The following is an 18,220-nucleotide window of genomic DNA, read 5'->3' as shown; positions in this document are numbered from 1 at the left end:
CCTATTCATGCAAATTCATAACTATTCATTTAGCTGCCTCAAACCTGCATTTAGAAAATAAATTTGAGTAAGTAAAATAATTTCTCTTGAGCTGAAAATTTATGAACAGTTATTTAGTCAAGTACAATTGTCAAATTTTCTTGAGCTCCTAAAAAGCCAGGTTAAAACATGTTTCTGGGAAAGAAATCTAAGAGAGTAATATAAATGGAATTCTGTAGGTACATTCTTTATAGGGCATTGGTACTCTCAGCCCATGACTATTAAAGTCAGCAGTTAGGCAGTGTATTTTCCTTGAGATACAATGGGGCATAAGATAGTTTTGGAGTAGACTTTATTGGAAAAGCTAACTAGAAATTCAAATGTTATATAAGGCATTTAAGTACCAAATGAGGGGTACATGTTTAAGTGCTACAGGAGCTGGGGTGGAATTCTTTGATTAGGTAAGGTTATATAAATGAGTTGAGCCTTGAAAGAATATAAGCATTTTGAAGACACATTGAACATTGATATTTCTCGCTCTGTCACCCAGGCTGGAGTGCAGTGGTGTGATCTCGGCTCACTGCAACCCCTGCGGGTTCAAGCTGTTCTGCCTCAACCTCCTGTGTAGCTGGGATTATAGGCGTCTGCCACCACGCCTGGCTAATTTTTGTATTTTTAGTAGAGACAGGGTTTCGCCATGTTGGCCAGGCTGGTCTTGAACTCCTGACCAGGTGATCGGCCCGCCTCGGCCTCCCAAAGTGCTGGGAATTACAGGCGTAAACCACCGCGCTCAGCCGCTAACAAGTTTTTCAATACAGTTTCAATCACCTTTAAGCCAGAAAGGTATGATAGGAGGGACTTCATTGTCCTCCAGAGGAAACTCCATTCAGGATATTCTGATAGGGTATAAAAGTTCAGCCACGTCCTAATTCCACATCCATGTATACTAGAGAGTAATAGCAATAAAACAAGAAGTCACCTATCTTATTTTTGTTATTCTCACCTACTTATTTTGTAGGTATAGGTATGACTGCTAAGGTTTCACTAACATTAACAAAAGGAAGCAAGTGCATGCTGATTGAACTTTTCTTTACCTTCCATGTTACCCCTATAAAGACTGATGTTTGGCCATTCATCCACTAAATATTGGTGTTCTCCAGGGTTTAATTCACTTTCAACAATTAACTTTATAAGCAGCTTCATCTACTTGTACTTTCCAGTGCTATCCGTAAAAGTTAGAATCTGCTTGCCTCTCACCTTAGTTCAGGACCTTTGTTAGACTGCCTTTACCTTATCCAAATATCATTCAAACTTTACATGCCAAAACTATTCACCCCAACTCCCCAGACCTGGTTTCTCTATAGCATCATCTAGTTATCCTGAAGTAATGTTAGCCCCCTCCACAACCAACTGCCCAAAAAGCAACCTATAACCCTTTTTTGTTTGTTTAACTCCTATCCATACCAGAATCTAACCTAGTTTTGTTAGTTAGGTCTGTTTTTCTCCCTTGGCCCCAGCTTCATGCCTGTCTTCCAGTTCATCCTCCATGGTCCCAGAATTCTTGCATAAACATAAATATTTTATTACTCTGACCTAAAAAGTTATTAACATTGTTCCCCAGATCATAGTGCCTGCAAGGTTTAAAAAGACCTTCATTAACTAGCCACAACCCATTTTTACAACTTTGTATCCTATCACTTATTCTGTGAACCTTGCCTTGTAGTCCTTTGAATCTGTTTTCCATTCCCCAGATATATTTTTACAATCTCTGAGTTAATCTGAAAGGCTTCTCCTCTATCTGGAATGTCTCCTCTTTACCTGCAACTTTTATTCAGCCTTCACACTCAGCTTAAATGTCACCTTCTTGGCCCTGTTAAACATATCCTAAGTATATTGACTCCACCCAATTTGATTCTGTAATTTCTATTATAGTACTTACAATAATGAGAATTTTCTTCGTCATACATCATTGGACTGAACCTTTTTTTTTTTTTTTTGAGACAGTCTCACTCTGTCGCCAGGCTGGAGTGCAGTCTCAGCCTCCTGAGTAGCTGGGACTACAGACCCGTGCCACCACGCCCAGCTAATTCTTGTATTTTTAGCAGAGACAGGGTTTCACCATGTTGGCCAGGATGGTCTCGATCTCTTGACCTGGTGATCCGCCCCCCTCGGCCTCCCAAAGTGCTGGGATTACAGGTGTGAGCCACCGCACCTGGCTGTAGACTAAACTTAAAGGAAGATTATATCCACATATATATCCCCAAAACAACAGATCCAACATGTTAAAAATGTTCAACATTTTGTAGATGTTAAAAAATAGAAATGGTGTTTGCTTTTGGCAGTGATGAAAAGGTTTATCTACAACTAACCCAGGCCTTAGGCTTGTATGTCACACAAGCTTAGATGCATATCAGATTGATTGGTTGATGTTTCACAGCATCTCCATTTGTGTCAAATAGCTTATGGAACCTCTTTTCCTTCCAAACTCTAGTCTGGTTTCCCGTATTGTTACTGTATACCCTGTCACTGTGATTCCTTCCTCTTTCTTCCTCTCCATCACCATCCCCAAGTCCTGCCAGTTTTGACTCCTGCATACTTATCTGTCCTTTACATCCCAGCCTTAGTTCAAATCCTCAGGCCACCTCTGACCACACTGTACAAAACAGTAACACATACTCTTATTTCCCTTACTTTGCTTTATTAATCTTAATAGCTTTCATTTGTTAACCACCTGATAATTGTTTTCCACCCCTCCCAATCCCCAACCCATCCATTAGATTCTAAACACTATGTGAACAGGGACTGTAAGTTTAGTTACTGATGTCTTGTGTCCAAAGCAGTCCCTGAAACATAGTAGTCATTCAAATAATTTTTTTATTTTTTATTTTTATTTTTTTGAGATGGAGTCTCACTCTGTCACCAAGGCTGGAGTGCAGTGGTGCGATCTCGGCTCACTGCAGTCTCCACCTCCCAGGTTCAAGCAATACTCCTGCCTCAGCCTCCCTAGTAGCTGGGATTATAGGCACCTGCCATTATGCCCGGTTAATTTTTGTATTTTTGTAGAGACGGGGTTTCACTATGTTGGCCAGACTGGTCTTGAACTCCTGGCCTCAGGTGATGCACCTGCCTCGGCCTCCCAAAGTGCCTAGGATTACAGGCGTGAGCCACCGCGCCTGGCCTCAAATAATTTTTTAATGCATGTATCTAAAACCATATAGCTTCAGCATGATCTAGCTATATAGACAATATCTGTCTGACAATATCCATGCTTTATTGTTTTAGAGACAGGGTCCTGCTCTGACACCCAGGCTGGAGTGCAGTGGTGCAATCACAGTTCACTGCAGCCTCAACCACCCAAACTCAATCCTCCCACCTCAGCCTCCCAAGTAGCTGGGACTACAGACATGCACCACCATGCTCAGATAATTTGTTTGTATTTTTTGTACAGATACGGTTTTGCCATGTTGCCCAGGCTGGTCTTGAAATGGCTCAAGTGACCCACCCACCTCGGCCTCCCAAAGTGCTGAGACTACAGGTGTGAGCCACTATGCCCAGCCAACATCCATATTTTAAAAATCCCTTCACATGGCATCTAAGACTCCATGATCATCTCAGTTATGCTTGCATCTTCATTTTGCTGTCCTTTGCACTCGTGCATGCCTCAATAATAATGAATTGCTTATAGTCCCAATAATTGGCACACAGTTTCTTAATTCTATCCTTTTATTCAGTCTCCTTTGAAGGCCCTCCCAAATTCCCATACCTGTTTTGCTAGCTGAATATTTGATCAAAATGTATTTCTAGAATATAGGTTAAATTCTGTTAAATATTACAGGATGGCAATTCTGGCCGAAAAAAAATTCTAGATCTCATTTAAACTAGTATTCATAATCACAAATAGTCCTTAAGCTAGAAGCATGCAGGTCAGTGATTGCCTCTTTATTTTATGTTTGAAGGTAATTCAAATTCATGTCATCAGAATTCTCATTTAGGCTCTTCCACACTGAATTACTGCTATAACTTTGAGCAAATACTAGAGGCTTTATGGGTTTCATCTAAAAAATAAAGTATGAATAATCTGGAGTTTAACTTGAATATACACTGGTTCTACTGACTCAACTAAAACATAGGCCAAAAAATATATTATTTTAGTTGTATAATTTTTTTGTAGAGATGGCATTTCACTATGTTGCCCTGGCTAGCCTAGAACTCCTAGATCATGTGATCCTCCCTCCTTGGCCTCCCAAAGTGCTGGGATTATAGGCATGAGCCACCACGCCCAGCCAAAAAATATTTTTGAACATTTTTGCTAGAGTGAACCATTTGACATTCACTATCGGTTTTAACACTGATAAAGGTGATTTTGAAACAATGCTAGTCTTTCAAAGTCTAAGATCTACATGTGTTTTTGCTGTTTACTTCCCAGATTACTGTATACACCAATGATTAATTTTAAGTACTAAAACTTATTTCAAAGCCAATGTTACTTCTGTTAAATTTATTACCATTACTGTACCATAACTATGTTAAATATAAACGTAATATACCTCATGAAAATTTTCTGCTTCTCGCTCTTTAATTTCAAGGTCAATTGCTCTCCTTCTTGCTCGCTCTTCTTCTATTTTTTTCTGTATTTCTTTTTCAGACAACTGTCCAATTTTTTCAAACTTGCTTTTTAGGTTTTTAGCTTGAATAGAGCCACTCCTTTTTAATTTGATCAGTTCTTCATATTCTCTGCTCAATCCAAAGGTTTCATTTTCTTCCTCTTCCTTCAAAAAAAAAAAAATGAATAAGTTTTTTGCTGCTATTTTAGAGAGAGTCTCACTATGTTGCCCAGGCTGGCCTTGAATTCCTGTGTTTAAGCAATCCTCCTGCTTCAGCTTCCCAAGGAGCTGGGACTACAGGCACATGCCACCATGCGTGACTCAAAAAAAAAAAAAAAAAAAAAAAAAGATTGAATATCAGCATATTAGTTTGTACAATAAACCATCCAAAAAATGTGCATTATTTCTTATTTGAAACCAAGAATACAGTTTAACCTCGTCTCTAAATGCCGGGTCCAAATTTACTAACTCAAAATGGTGCTACAAATTTAAGGCATTATTGAAAACACCCCACTTAAAATACTCTCAGGGAATATGGTTAAAATCCTCTGACATTCCTTGATAACTTGCTAAAACTAAAATACTCATGACAAGATTAGCTTTTTCTAGGAGTTGTAGGAAGATCTTTGTTAGGGGAAGGCAAAAAAATAATTGAAAGAATACTAGGCCGGGTGCAGTGGCTCACGCCTGTAATCCCAGCACTTTGGGAGGCCGAGGTAGGCAGATCACCTGAGGTCGGGAGTTCGAGACCAGCCTGGACAACATGGTGAAACCCTGTTTCTACTAAAAATACAAAAATTAGCCGGGCATGGTGGCCCGTGCCTGTAATCCCAGCTACTCGGGAGGCTGAGGCAGGAGAATCACTTGAACCCTGGAGGCAGAGGTTGTAGTGAGCCAAGATTGTGCCACTGCACTCCAGCCTGGGTGACACAGCAAGACTTCATCTCAAACAAAGAAACACTGGACTAGGAATCATATATGAGTTCTAGTGCAGGCTTTTGCCCAGTTACTTACCCACTGTATGATTTTCTTCATCTCTAAATAGAGCCAGAGTATCTAAAATTTTTCCTACTTTTGATTTTATGGTAGTCTTATAATGTTAAACGTCACTCTTAATAATTAAGCATTTCTGGAGATACAGTCTGGTAAAATATCTACATTTCTCTACATATCACTTGTATCCTCAATTATATATTCTAGCAGCAAAGATAGAAAAGGAGTCAACTGGCCAGGCACAGTGGTTCACACCTGTACTCCCAACACTTTCGGAAGCCAAGGTGAGAGGATCACTTGAGCCCAGGAGTTCAAGGCCAGCATGGGCAACAGAGCAAGACATCATCTCTACAAACAATTCACCAGGTCTACAGCCATTCCACCCTGAATGTGCTGATTGCGTCTGATCTTGGAAAAAATTCACTGGGTGTGGTGGTGTGTGCCTGTAGTCCCAGCTACTTGGGAGGCTGAGGCAGGAAGATCACTTGAGCCTAGGAGTTCGAGATTACAGTGAGCTATGAGTGCACCACTGCACTCCAGCCTGATCAAGTGAGCTGCCTTTTAAGAAAAAAAAAAGGAGTCAATCATAATTGGGCTCCAATTCTTTGTTTGAGACATAGTCTCACTCTGTCACCCGGGCTGGAGTGCAACGGCACAATCTCGGCTCACTACAACCTCCCCTTCCCAGGTTCAAGCGATTCTCCTGCCTCAGCCTCCCTAGTAGCTGGAATTACAGGTGTGTGCCACCACACCTACCCAGCTAATTTTTTTTCCCTTTTGTGTGTGTGTGTGTGTGTGTGTGTTTTTAGTAGAGATGGTGTTTTGCCATGTTGGCCAGGCTGGTCTCAAATTCCTGACCTCAAGTGATCTGCCCGCCTTGGTCTCCCAAAGTGCTGGGGCTACAGGCATGAGCCACTGCGCCTGGCTGGCTCCAGTTCTTTATACCATTTTATCTTGGGTTTTTTTTTTGGTTTTTTTTTTTTTTTTTTGGTTTTTTTTTGAGTCTTGCTCTGTCACCCAGGCTGGAGTGCAGTGGTGCAATCTCGGCTCACTGCAAGCTCTGCCTCCCAGGTTCATGCCATTCTCCTGCCTCAGCTTCCAGAATAGCTGTGACCACAGGTGCCCGCCACCACGCCTGGCTAATTTTTTGTATTTTTTTTAGTTGAAACGGGGTTTCACCATGTTAGCCAGGATGGTCTTGATCTCCTGACCTCGTGATTTGCCCGCCTCAGCCTCCCAACATGCTGGGATTACAGGCATGAGCCACCGCGCCCCTCCCATCTTGTTCTTTTATTCAGATTCCTTTCCCCTGACTTTTCACAATCTATTATTACTAGTCCTTTGTAATATTTACCAAACCCTAATACCACCACATGGAATGGTAAAATACTACAGGTATTCCTGGTATACTTTTCCTGGAGAAGACTTAAAGTTCTAGGCAGAGTTTTAAAAGGTGGAGGCAGAGGGTGTCACAGTCTGGGACGATATGACATGAAGCTTAATTTCTTGACTCAACCAAGGGGTAAGAGAAAACATTCCTTTATAATATTTCCACTTTTTAGACTATGTGGGGTGAAAATACACAACTCATAAGAAACCTAGACCTTGGAACATTTTCCTACAGCACATTCCTGGTATTTATTTATACATTTATATTTATATTCTCAGGGTCTGCTAGATAATTTGCCAGCCACACCTGGGGCAGAGAAGTAAAACTTCCCTTCCCACGTGGCTACTGCCCCAACCTATAAAAAACAGGCAACTTCCAAGAGATTGCAACCTCTGTGTAGGAACTCACTCGGTTCCTAGGTCATAAGTTGGTGAGAGGACCCCACCAAGTTGCCTGCCAAACATGCCATAGCATTGCCAGTCCAAGTCATGAGGCTACATCTTAGACCCTGACCCTGTTCATGTATGTGGCCTGGCCCCTGGCAAGGGCCAAGGCTGATGGTGAATACAAGCCCCCATTCTACCTTTCTCTTCTGCTGCCCATGCAACCCGGGCCACCCAGAGGGATGGCAGCAGAGTCCGAAGAGGAAAGAAGGTTAGGCAGGGCCTTGGGAAGGGGCCTGATGAAAACCCATTCCAGGGAGGCAGGAAGACAGCGTGAAGCTCTAGTGAGCAAAAGCTCCTATATAGGGCATGCTTCATCGTCCAGTCAGCTTTCACTTATATACAACACACAAATTCAAAGGTAAAATTAAGAATTTCGAGACAGTGGCTGGGCATGATGGCCAATGCCTGTAATCCCAGAACTGTGGAAGGCTCAGGTGGGAGGATCGCTTGCCAGAAGTTCGAGACCAGCCTGAGCAACAAAGTGCAATCACCCCATCTTCAGAAAAGAAAAAAAAAAGGCCAGGCGCGGTGGCTCACGCCTGTAATACCAGCACTTTGGGAGACTGAGGTGGGCGGATCACCTGAAGTCAGGAGTTCGAGATCAGCCTGGCTAATTTTTGTTCTGGGCGACAGAGCAAGACTCCATCTCAAAAAAAAAAATTAAAAATTAGCCAGACATGGTGCTGCGTGCGCCTAAAGTCCCAGCTACACAGAAGGCTAAGACATGAGGGTCACTTGAGCACGGGAGGTCGAGGCTGCAGTAAGCCATGTTCACACCACAAAAAGAATTTGAAGACAGTAACCTCAGCATTAAACCCCAAATGCAGGGCCTTCTGAACATGGCGTCTTGTGAGTGCACAAGGTGCATGCCCATGAAGCTGGCACTGTATAGTCTATATATATGTATTGAATATAAATATGCGTATTTATGAACTATAAATATAAATAAATGATAGTAGCTCAGTCACTTGCAAACCTACTTTTTTATTAAACTAGCAAGGAAGGAGTAGTTAAAGCAGACTAGAAAGTACACATAATTGTGCAGATGCCTGTACCATGTAAGCACCTCATAGTAGTATGTCGACTATCCTAAAGGTGAATAATAATACAAAGTTATTATAAGGTGATATAAGTAAAATATTTAGCTTAATATAGGAAATATAGGTATTTCTTAAAATCTTACCTCTCCCATTTCCTGTCTCAGTTGTTCAAATTCTTGTTTCTCCATTTCTAGCTTATGCTTCCGTTCCTCCTCTGTTCGTCGTTTTTCTTCTTCCATTTTTTGTTTTAATAATTCTTCAAAATTAATTTCCAGTTTTCCCGGTGTAAGAGATTCTTGAGAGATTGTCTTATACATCGCTGGGGAGTCATCATCTACTACCTATTTAAAATAATTATTTTATCACTCTGGCCAGAATTATACATACTAAAAAGGGACTATTTCTTGAAGAAACTGGGATTTCTTTTTTTTGTTTTTAGTTTTTGTTTTTGTTTTTTGAGATGGAGTTTCACTCTTATTGCCCAGGCTGGAGTGTAATGGTGCCATCTCGGCTCACTGCAACCTCCGCCTCCCAGGTTCAAGCGATTATCCTGCCTCAGCCTCCCGAGTAGCTGGGATCACAGGCATGCGCCACCACACCCAGCTAATTTTGTATTTTTAGTAGAGACAGGGTTTCTCCATGTTGGTCAGGCTGGTCTCGAACTCCCGACCTCAGGTGATCCGTCTGCCTTGGCCTCCCAAAGTGCTGGGATTACAGGCGTGAGCCACGCACCTGGTCAGATTTCTTAAATAGGTTTCACATTGAACAAAAAACAAGGGGACTTAGTAAACAAGGAAGTCTCAACACAGTGTTCAAAAATAAATAAAAGGGAAGAATTACTAGAAAATGTAAGACTGAGGTATTTTGTGGTTATGAAGGAAATGGTAACCATCTATTCTCCATTACAGTGAAGACAAAGAAATACTTTATTCATACTATGAGTACTTTGAATTAGACATTAAGATTTCCTAAGTTGAGAACATTTTTTAATTGGATTGAAACGACTCTCCATGTTGGTAATTAAAGCATTTAAGTTAATCATGATTTTGTCTGAATGAATTAGATAACCCATCACGATCTCTTCATAATCAGGCAAAAATCATTCTTAGTGCTATGAGTTTATTGTTTACTTGCTGTCTGGCTAATTTTAAAGAAATAATAATAGTTAATACTTAGAACTGCCAAGTGCAGTTATAAGCACTTTACATGTATTAATTTATTTAATCCTATGACCCTATGAAGTAGTTACTAATATCCTCATTTTACAGAGAAAGAAACTGAGGCACTGAAAAGTAATTGTCTAAAGTCAACACAAATACTATGTGGCAAAGCTGGGATTCAAACTTCAAAATCTTTCTAATAAGATTATAGGCCGGGCACAGTGGCTCATGCCTGTAATCCCAGTACTTTGGGAGGCCAAGGCAGGTGGATCATGAGGTCAGGAGTTCGAGACTAGCCTGACCAACATGGTGAAACCCCATCTCTACTAAAAATACAACAATTAGCCAGGTGTGGTGGTCGGCGCCTGTAATCCCAGCTACTGGGGAGGCTGAGGCAGGAGAATCACTTGAACCCGGGAGGTGGAAGTTGCAGTGAGCCGAGATCGCACCATTGCACTCCACCCTGGGTGACAGAGCCAGACTCCATCTCAAAAAAAAAAAAAAAAAAAGATTATAGGCCAGGCGCGGTATAACGTAACCCACTGGCCTGAACTGTGACCCTGTGGTTGAAATAGACACAGGGGAATGAGAGAGGCAAGGGGTATTATTCATTTGCTCCAAGTTTTATCAAGGTAATCCAGGCTTTACCACAGAACTATTTCAACTCAGAAACAATGTTCAAGTGGTTTACAATTCAAAGATTGCCTGAAATTTTTAAATTTTACATATGCATGAACTAAGCTACAGTATGAAATTACAATAGTTATTCCTGGATAAATTACAATACTTATTTGTGGATAAGAAAACAATATAAATGTAAGAGGAAGTTTTTCTCTCTTCTCTTTAGAAATGTCTTTAGGAAACTTGGTTTTGTTTTAATGCAGTTTCTTTTTTTTTTTTTTTTTTTTTGAAATGGAGTCTCCCTCTGTCCCCCAGGTTGGAGTGCAGTGGCGCGATCTTGGCTCACTGCAAGCTCCGCCTCCCGGGTTCATGCCATTCTCCTGCCTCAGCCTCTGAGTAGCTGGGACTACAGGTGCCCGCCAACACGCCTGGCTAATTTTTTTTTTTTTGTATTTTTAGTAGAGACGGGGTTTCAACATGTTAGCCAGGATGGTCTCGATCTCCTGACCTCGTGATCCGCCCGCCTCGGCCTCCCAAAGTGCTGGTATTACAGGTGTGAGCCACTGCACCTGGCTTCTTCTACGGCTTCTAAACCTGCTTATTCTCCAAAAATTAAGTGCATTCACAATGTCTGTAGGATTTCTATGTAGAAACCATTTATGAATCAGGGATTACCTACTGCACGTAAGATTTCAATATCACTTGTTCCATCAACATTTATTGGAGGTCTGTTACGCTAGGCATTGTGCCACATGTTTGATGAACAGTCTTGGCCTCATGGAGTGGAAAAGACAGCCATAAGTGGTAACAATACAGGATTAGCGCTACGATAGAAGAGTACTAAATGCTGTAAGAATTCATGGAAGAAGGTGTTTATTATCAGGAAAGGCTTTCTAGAGGAAATGGAAAGTTATGAATTGGAGTTAGCAGAGCATAGGGAAAGGAGTGAGGGACATCTTTCAGACAGTGCGAAGGCTGAGAGAGTCTCACTTTGAAGAAATACAAACAAATTCAGCATATTTGGAACAAAGAGCAGATTCAGGAAGAATCAAGAAATGAAATGGGAGCAATATACAAGAGCAATACTATAAAGAAATTTGTTTTAGAAGTTTTTGGATTTTTGCTTAAGAAAAGTGGGGAAATATTAAGCAAAACAGTAACAAAACACAATCAAAATTTCTTTCTTTTTAAAGATCACTCCTGGCCTTACAGGAAAGAATAGGTTACAGGTAAGAAAGCAAGTTAATTAGGAGTTGGCCCCAGGCAAGTTGTAACAGTAACTTGGATTATAGTAGTGTTGGTGGAAAATGGGAGGAAAACTGACAGATTTTATAGTGATTTAGGAGGTAGAATAAATGAGACTTAGTGACTGGTTGGACGTCAGGCATGAAGAAGAAGATGGAAGTGTTTCAGGCTTCACGTTTCTGATTTGAGTATCTGTGTGGGCGATAAAGCCAAATAAACACTTGGACATATGTGTCTGATGCTCACCCATACAGAGGAAGAACACCAGGTTGTGATATCACCAAAGCTAATTACAATGTTTCAAGAAGCAGATGCAGTGCTGTAGTCTCAAACTGCTTCAGAATTGTTTGTCAGATAACTACCTTGTACAAACATAAAACTGGTATAGGAAGTACAGTCATAACCTTGTGATAGTTAAGTTAGGTATCAATTTCCAGGAGTGATGAGTGAGCATTTTGGAGAGAGAAATAATTCTGATTAAATGACTCAGGTCATTTAATATATAGTAGGTGGGATGAAAACTTAAAGAAGGAAAGGGAGGAAATAAAGGAATGAAGGAGGGAAAAAGGGAGTGTGGGAAGGAGGTGGGGAAAGAATGGAGAAGAAGAAAGGAAAAGTTGAGGGAGGAAACTCCCTACTTCTTCTTCCTTGGAAACTTAGTTCTGGAAAACATGCCTTCCCAGAGAAGGGAGATAATATTCCATCCTTTGTGCCAAGCATGGCGATTTAAAGCAGAATCTTCTGAACACTAAATTGAAGCAAATACCTTCAACCAACTGGTGTTATTCCATGGGAGACTTTAAAACGTATTTGCCATTTCTACTCTTGGCACAGATTCCAGAAATAATAGGGTATTCTCTAAAGTCTAATGATTCTATCAACATATTCTCAGAGGTGAATTCTAATAGCATTCTCCAGTTAGCTTCTGTCTTACCATGTTTCTCCTTGCTTCAGCAAACGCCTTCTTTTCTTCCTCTATTCTCCTTCTGGCTTCTTCTTCTGCTTTCCTTTTTTCATCTTCTCTTCTTTGCCTTTCCATTTCTTCAAAACTGAGTTTGAGTTTACCAGGGCGGTACCCTTTAAAAATTTTTGCTGTGTCTTGGTTTTCCTCTTCTTCATTTACCTAACCAAATAAACAATTCATTACTAAGAATTGAGGTTCATCAGAAAAAGGAATGAATTATCAATCAAAAGGCACAGAATTAGCCACTTCACACAGAAGTTTCAATGCTGTTAATATATTTGACCAAAATCCCCTTCCCTTTTAATGTCTTCTATGATAAAATATTCAAATTTGGAGAAATTCCATATAAAGATGTACTCAGGTTAAATAAAACTTCTCAAGTAAGCCAAATTTCTATAGATAAAATTGAATATTAAAACATTTTTAGCCGGGTGTTGTGGCGGCTTATGCCTGTAATTCCAGAACTTTAGGAGGCAGGAGGATCACTTGAACCCAGGAGTTCAAGACCAGCCTGGGCAACATAGCAAGACTTACGTCTCTACTAAAAACCAAAAAACACATTATAGCCAGTGTGGTGGTGTGTGCCCGTAGTCCCAGCTACTTGAGAAGCTGAGGTGGGAGGATCCCTTGAGCCCAGTAGGTTGAGGCTGCAGTGAGGGGTTACTGTTGAGTATTAACTTTCCCAGAACAAATATAAAATGCATATGTGAGTACTATAATTGGGGTTCAAGTATATCTACACAGAATCTCTTTGATAGTAAAATAAGGTTCTCATTTTGTAATTTTTGTAGTTTTTTTTTTTTTTACTGTGAACTATGGTACCCTATACTAATCAGATAAAAGATTATTATCTAGAACTATTTTATGTAAAATTCCAGCTTTATGCTTTTATCATTAAAGTTTTAATTTATTATTAAATTTACGATAATATCAATTGAAATGTATTATTTATTTAACAATATTATTTCTTTATTAAGTTGACCACCAGAAATATCTAAAATGTGCAGATATTATGCAGCTATACCCAAGAGTAATAACATTTTCAAATAAACATCTAGAATATTAAATTTTTATATATATAATTCTTAGAACATCATTCAAGAAAGCTGATGAAGACAGTTCTGTAACTTTAAAATTACAAATATTCCATTTTTAGATCCTTTTTTTTTTTTTGAGACAGGGTCTCACTCTGTCACCCAGGCTGGAGTCCAGTGACTCATTCATAGTTCACCGTAGCCTTGATTTCCCGGGCTCAAGCAATCCTCTCGCCTCAGCACCCGGGGAGCTTGGACTACAGGTCTGTGCCACCACACCTGGCTAATTTTTGTATTTGTTTTTGTAGAGACATGGTTTCCACATGTTGCTCAGGCTGGTCTCAAACTCCTGGGCTCAAAGGATCCGCCTGCCTCAGCCTCCCAAAATGCTGAGATTACAGGCATGAGCCACCATTCCTGGCCCATTTTTAAATCTTAAAACAAGGTTCGGAATCAGTGTTTTCTTATTTCAATTTTACTTTCTGTTGATAAATCTATTAATACCATAGTAATAATTAACATTTTCAAAGAACTTAGTATATGTAACAAACACCACTTTAAGTGCTTCCTAGATATTAACTCGTTTAACCATTTAAGAAATAGGCATTGAAAAAAATCCAAGTCATTGTGGAAGTTTAAAAAAAAAAGAAGTAGGCGCTTTCATTTTTACCATTTTAAAAATAAAGAAACTAAGAGAGATTTAATTAAAGATTAAAACAGTTGTCCATGGTTACACAGTTAGTAAATGGCTGATATCTGAATCTAGACAATCTGGCTCCACAATCCATGCTCTTAACCACCACACTACACACACACACACACACAGAGACACACACACACACAGAGGCATGCACACAAATACGCACACACATACACTTAATAGGGCAAACTGCATATTCCACTGTAAACTGTTATTTTGATATGTTCAAACAGCTGAAAAACTGGACTGCTGAGGACAAGTTTACACTTATAATCAGTCCTGCACCCATGTCATTAAGTACAATGCAGATTGAACTAACAGATGAAGGAAACCAGGTTCATTGAGTAATTATTTTGCATATTTATACATTAATAACAATTTATAAAAATAAAAATTTAAAGCATATTGGGTAAAATGCCCCAGAGTGGAAACTGGAAAACAGTATGGATTTTTTTTTTTTTTTTTTTTTGGGACAGTCTCACTCTGTTACCCAGGCTGGAGTGCAATGGCACGATCTTGGCTCACTGCAACCTCCATTGCCTGGGTTCAAGTGATTCTCGTGCCTTAGCCTCCCAAGTAGCTGGGATTACAGGGATTTCACAGTGTGGGCCAGGCTGGTTTCAAACTCCTGACCTCAGGTGATCTACCCACCTTGGCCTCCCAAAGTGCTGGGATTACAGGCATGAGCCACCGTACCTAGCCTAGATGTATTTTATATATGAAATATGAATACAATTTGAAAATCAGCCCTTCTATATGTAAAATCTCTTTGAATTTATAGTAATGAACCTTATCTAAAGTCAGCTAACTTCATTAATATTAATTGTAAGGTTTAAATATATAGATTTACCATTTGCCGCCTTGCTTCTTCAAAAGCACGCTTCTCTTCTTCTAAACGTTTTCTTGCTTCCTCTTCAGCTTGCTTCTTTTGGTTTTCTTGTCTTTGTCGCTCCAGTTCTTCAAAAGTTAGTTTCAATTTTCCAGGAGAAAATGATTCTTTTTTTGCTTCACCTTCTATTTCATCATCCTAAGAAAACATTATGAAAACCCACCTTTTAGTCATAAAGGAAAATGCTGCTAACTTAAACTGCCTTGATTTGTTTCTTAGAAAACAAACAAACAAACAAAAATTTACCATAACTAATGAAAGACACTTTGCTTCCTTGAGAGATCGTCGTTGTTCTTCATATCTTATTCTTTTATCTTCCTCATACTTGATCCTTTCTTTCTCTTCACATTCTTTTTCTAGATCCTCAAAATTCTTTTTCATTTTTCCAGATGTTTTATATGATTTGACAGGTACCACAGTTATAAGTAGTGAATCATCTCCTTCCTATTTTATAAAATAGATAATTAGCATATTTCTTCTTAATCAAAATTGGGTTTCATGGGACTTTACCTCCATCATAGGTGAATTTCATTACATTGTCTTCAATGTTGTTATGAAGAACAATTTTTTTTACAGATTATTATTAATATCTCCTACTCTAAATTCTTTGTGCATTATGAGTTAATCTTACTGAAATCCATTGCTGACGAGGTTCAAGAAGCATTCCATTTCCTAGAAGATGGAGTTAATACAGCTGTTTAGACAACAAAACTGCAGTGACATTGCCTGAATTAAGCTATTTGTGCACTAATCCACAAAATGTGCATGTGAATGTACTCTAAATCAATTTGATGGTGGATAGATTCAGTTTAAACACAAAAAAGTTTCTTCATATGATTTTTCTCTCTATGCAACCTTTTAAATACTTAATGAAACCAGTATTTAGTGAGAAAAAAACACAGTATTTCCAAGTGATTTATTAAACATTTATATATATTATAGATAAAACTCTCTGGTATTTGGTTGTATTAAATTATTTTAAAATTATTGTTTAATTCATTTTAATTATATAATCTATTGTTGCCTCTGACTTTTTTAAAAACTAAGAAGAGTTATGAAATGAAACACATGGCCCTGAGATAAAATTGCTCCCAATTTATGGGCTGTAGTTTTAGGCACACCATCAAATTGAAAGATTTTTAACTTATTGTGTTAGATAAAAGGGATGACTAAAATTTTTGTGGTTGTTGAACATTTCTTCTTGGTAACAGATACTGCACTCTATACTATTATATAAAAACCAAAACATAAACTCTCAGGAACTCTGAGGAAAGAAGACAAATGATGAAAATAAAATTGCCTTTTTATAAATGTTAGTGTTCAACAATATCAGCTGTTAGTAACAGTTCAAAAAATACGTTGTCTTGGCAGAGTATCTCAAACTGAGACTAATAAGGCTTGTCTTTCTAACCTAACTATGAAAGCAAAACATACTTTTCTTTAAAAACACTAAGCTATAGTGTTTGAAAGTGCAAAAGTATGCTCTTGCTTTGCAAAACATACTTTTTTGTTATTTCTATATTTATAATAAAAATAATAAAAGCCCTTTTAATTTTTTCCTATACTAAAAGATAATTTGTGAATCAGATAATTTTAGGTGCATGTTTCATTAAAGGAAATGTCTGTTTACCTCTGATGTTGATTCAGTTCCCGTATTGTTTATGTCCTCAATCTATTGAATGAGAATTTCATATCATTACATTACATCAGATTTCTACTTTTTGCTTTTAAACAACAACTGGAAAGTAATTTAGTTGTGACTTATAGTAAATTTTCAAATATATAATTTTTGAAATATGTTTATGTTGTTCCAAATTAGCCAAATATGTCCTTTATATTTATTGTTGCATATTGATATCAATATCAATATCCAGAAAACAACATATTAAGAAAACAATCAAGCTGAGTGAGGTGGCTCATGCCTGTAATCCCAGCACTTTGGGAAGCCGAGGTGGACAGATCACTTGAGCCCAGGAGTTCAAGACCAGCTTGGGCAACATGGCGAGATCCCTTCTCTACAAAAAGTACAAAAATTAGCTGGGCATGGTGGCACGCACCTGTGGTCCCAGCTACTCTGGGGGCTGAGGCAGGAGGATCACGTGAGCCCAGGAGGTTAAGGCTGCAGTGAGCCATGTTCATGCCACTGCACTCCAGTGTGGGTGACAGAGTGAGACCCTGTTTCAAGAAAAAAAAGAAAGAAAAACAGAAAAAATTAAGGTAAAGCCTACCTTTGTAACCCAGAAACTGAATAACAGACTAAACTCTTATGACCAGGCTGTTGAGCTTACAAGCAGCAATTATTAATTTAATTAGCAATTTAAACCAAGACACATAGAAACACTTCTCCATTCTTTGTCACTGCCCCATCAAAGGAAAACCTATCCATTAGCAATCTAATACTTGTCATGATTATATTTTACAACATAAATACAGGGCAAAAATAAAACTGATACAATAACAATGCAGTGAAAGATATAGGCTAGTTTATTTATTTTTTTGAGATGGAGACTCGTGCTGTCACCCAGGCTGGAGTGTAGTGGCATAGTCTCAGATCACTGCAACTTCTGCATGCTGGGTTCAAGCAATTCTCCCGCCTCAGCCTCCTGAGTAGCTGGGACTACAGGTGCGCACCATCACGCCTGGCTAATTTCTGAATTTTTAGTAGAGACGGGGTTTCACCATGTTGGCCAGGCTGGTCTCGAACTCCTGACCTCAAGTGATCTGCCTGCCTTGGCCTCGCAAAGTGCTGGGATTACAGGCATGAGCCACTGTGCCCAGCTGGGATAGAATAGTTTAGAAGGGAAAATAATTCTGATAGTCATGTTTTCTCCATATTTTGATGAGGTCTAAGTAGGAAAGCTCCTCATTTAAAAAGTAAGAGCTTGGCCAGGCACAATGGCTCACACCTATAATGCTAGCACTTTGAGAGGCTGAGGCGGGGGGATCACAAGGTCAAGAGATCGAGACCATCCTGCCCAACATGGTGAAACCCCATCTCTACTAAAAATACAAAAATTAGCTGGGTGTGGTGGCACACACCTGTAGTCCCAGCTACTCGGGAGGCTGATGCAGAAGAATCGTGTGAACCTGGGAGGCGGAGGTTGCATTGAGCTGAGATCACACCACTGCACTCCAGCCTGACAGAGCAAGAGTCC

At 39.3% G+C, this 18,220-nt stretch overlaps 1 protein-coding gene across 3 annotated transcripts in view; it reads right to left on the bottom strand.

The window, feature by feature from the left end:
- NEXN (nexilin F-actin binding protein) overlaps positions 1-18,220 on the bottom strand; it is a 55,784-nt gene that overhangs the window by 4,628 nt on the left and 32,936 nt on the right. For 2 of the 3 annotated variants that reach the window (XM_063624151.1, XM_063624150.1), the window contains exons 6-11: positions 16,696-16,737; positions 15,312-15,509; positions 15,027-15,203; positions 12,413-12,601; positions 8,596-8,793; positions 4,527-4,748 (exon numbers count right to left, since the gene is read on the bottom strand). In XM_063624151.1, the coding sequence (XP_063480221.1) occupies positions 4,527-4,748; positions 8,596-8,793; positions 12,413-12,601; positions 15,027-15,203; positions 15,312-15,509; positions 16,696-16,737 (1,026 nt within the window). The remainder of the gene's footprint in view (positions 1-4,526; positions 4,749-8,595; positions 8,794-12,412; positions 12,602-15,026; positions 15,204-15,311; positions 15,510-16,695; positions 16,738-18,220) is intronic. The other variant, XM_063624152.1, reaches the window with a different exon arrangement.

This window comes from Symphalangus syndactylus, chromosome 12 (assembly GCF_028878055.3).
Source record: "Symphalangus syndactylus isolate Jambi chromosome 12, NHGRI_mSymSyn1-v2.1_pri, whole genome shotgun sequence".
In the NCBI taxonomy this organism is placed as follows: Eukaryota; Metazoa; Chordata; class Mammalia; order Primates; family Hylobatidae; genus Symphalangus; species Symphalangus syndactylus.
Note: the sequence above shows the minus strand (reverse complement) of the source record. Positions and strands in the feature narration are given on the sequence as shown.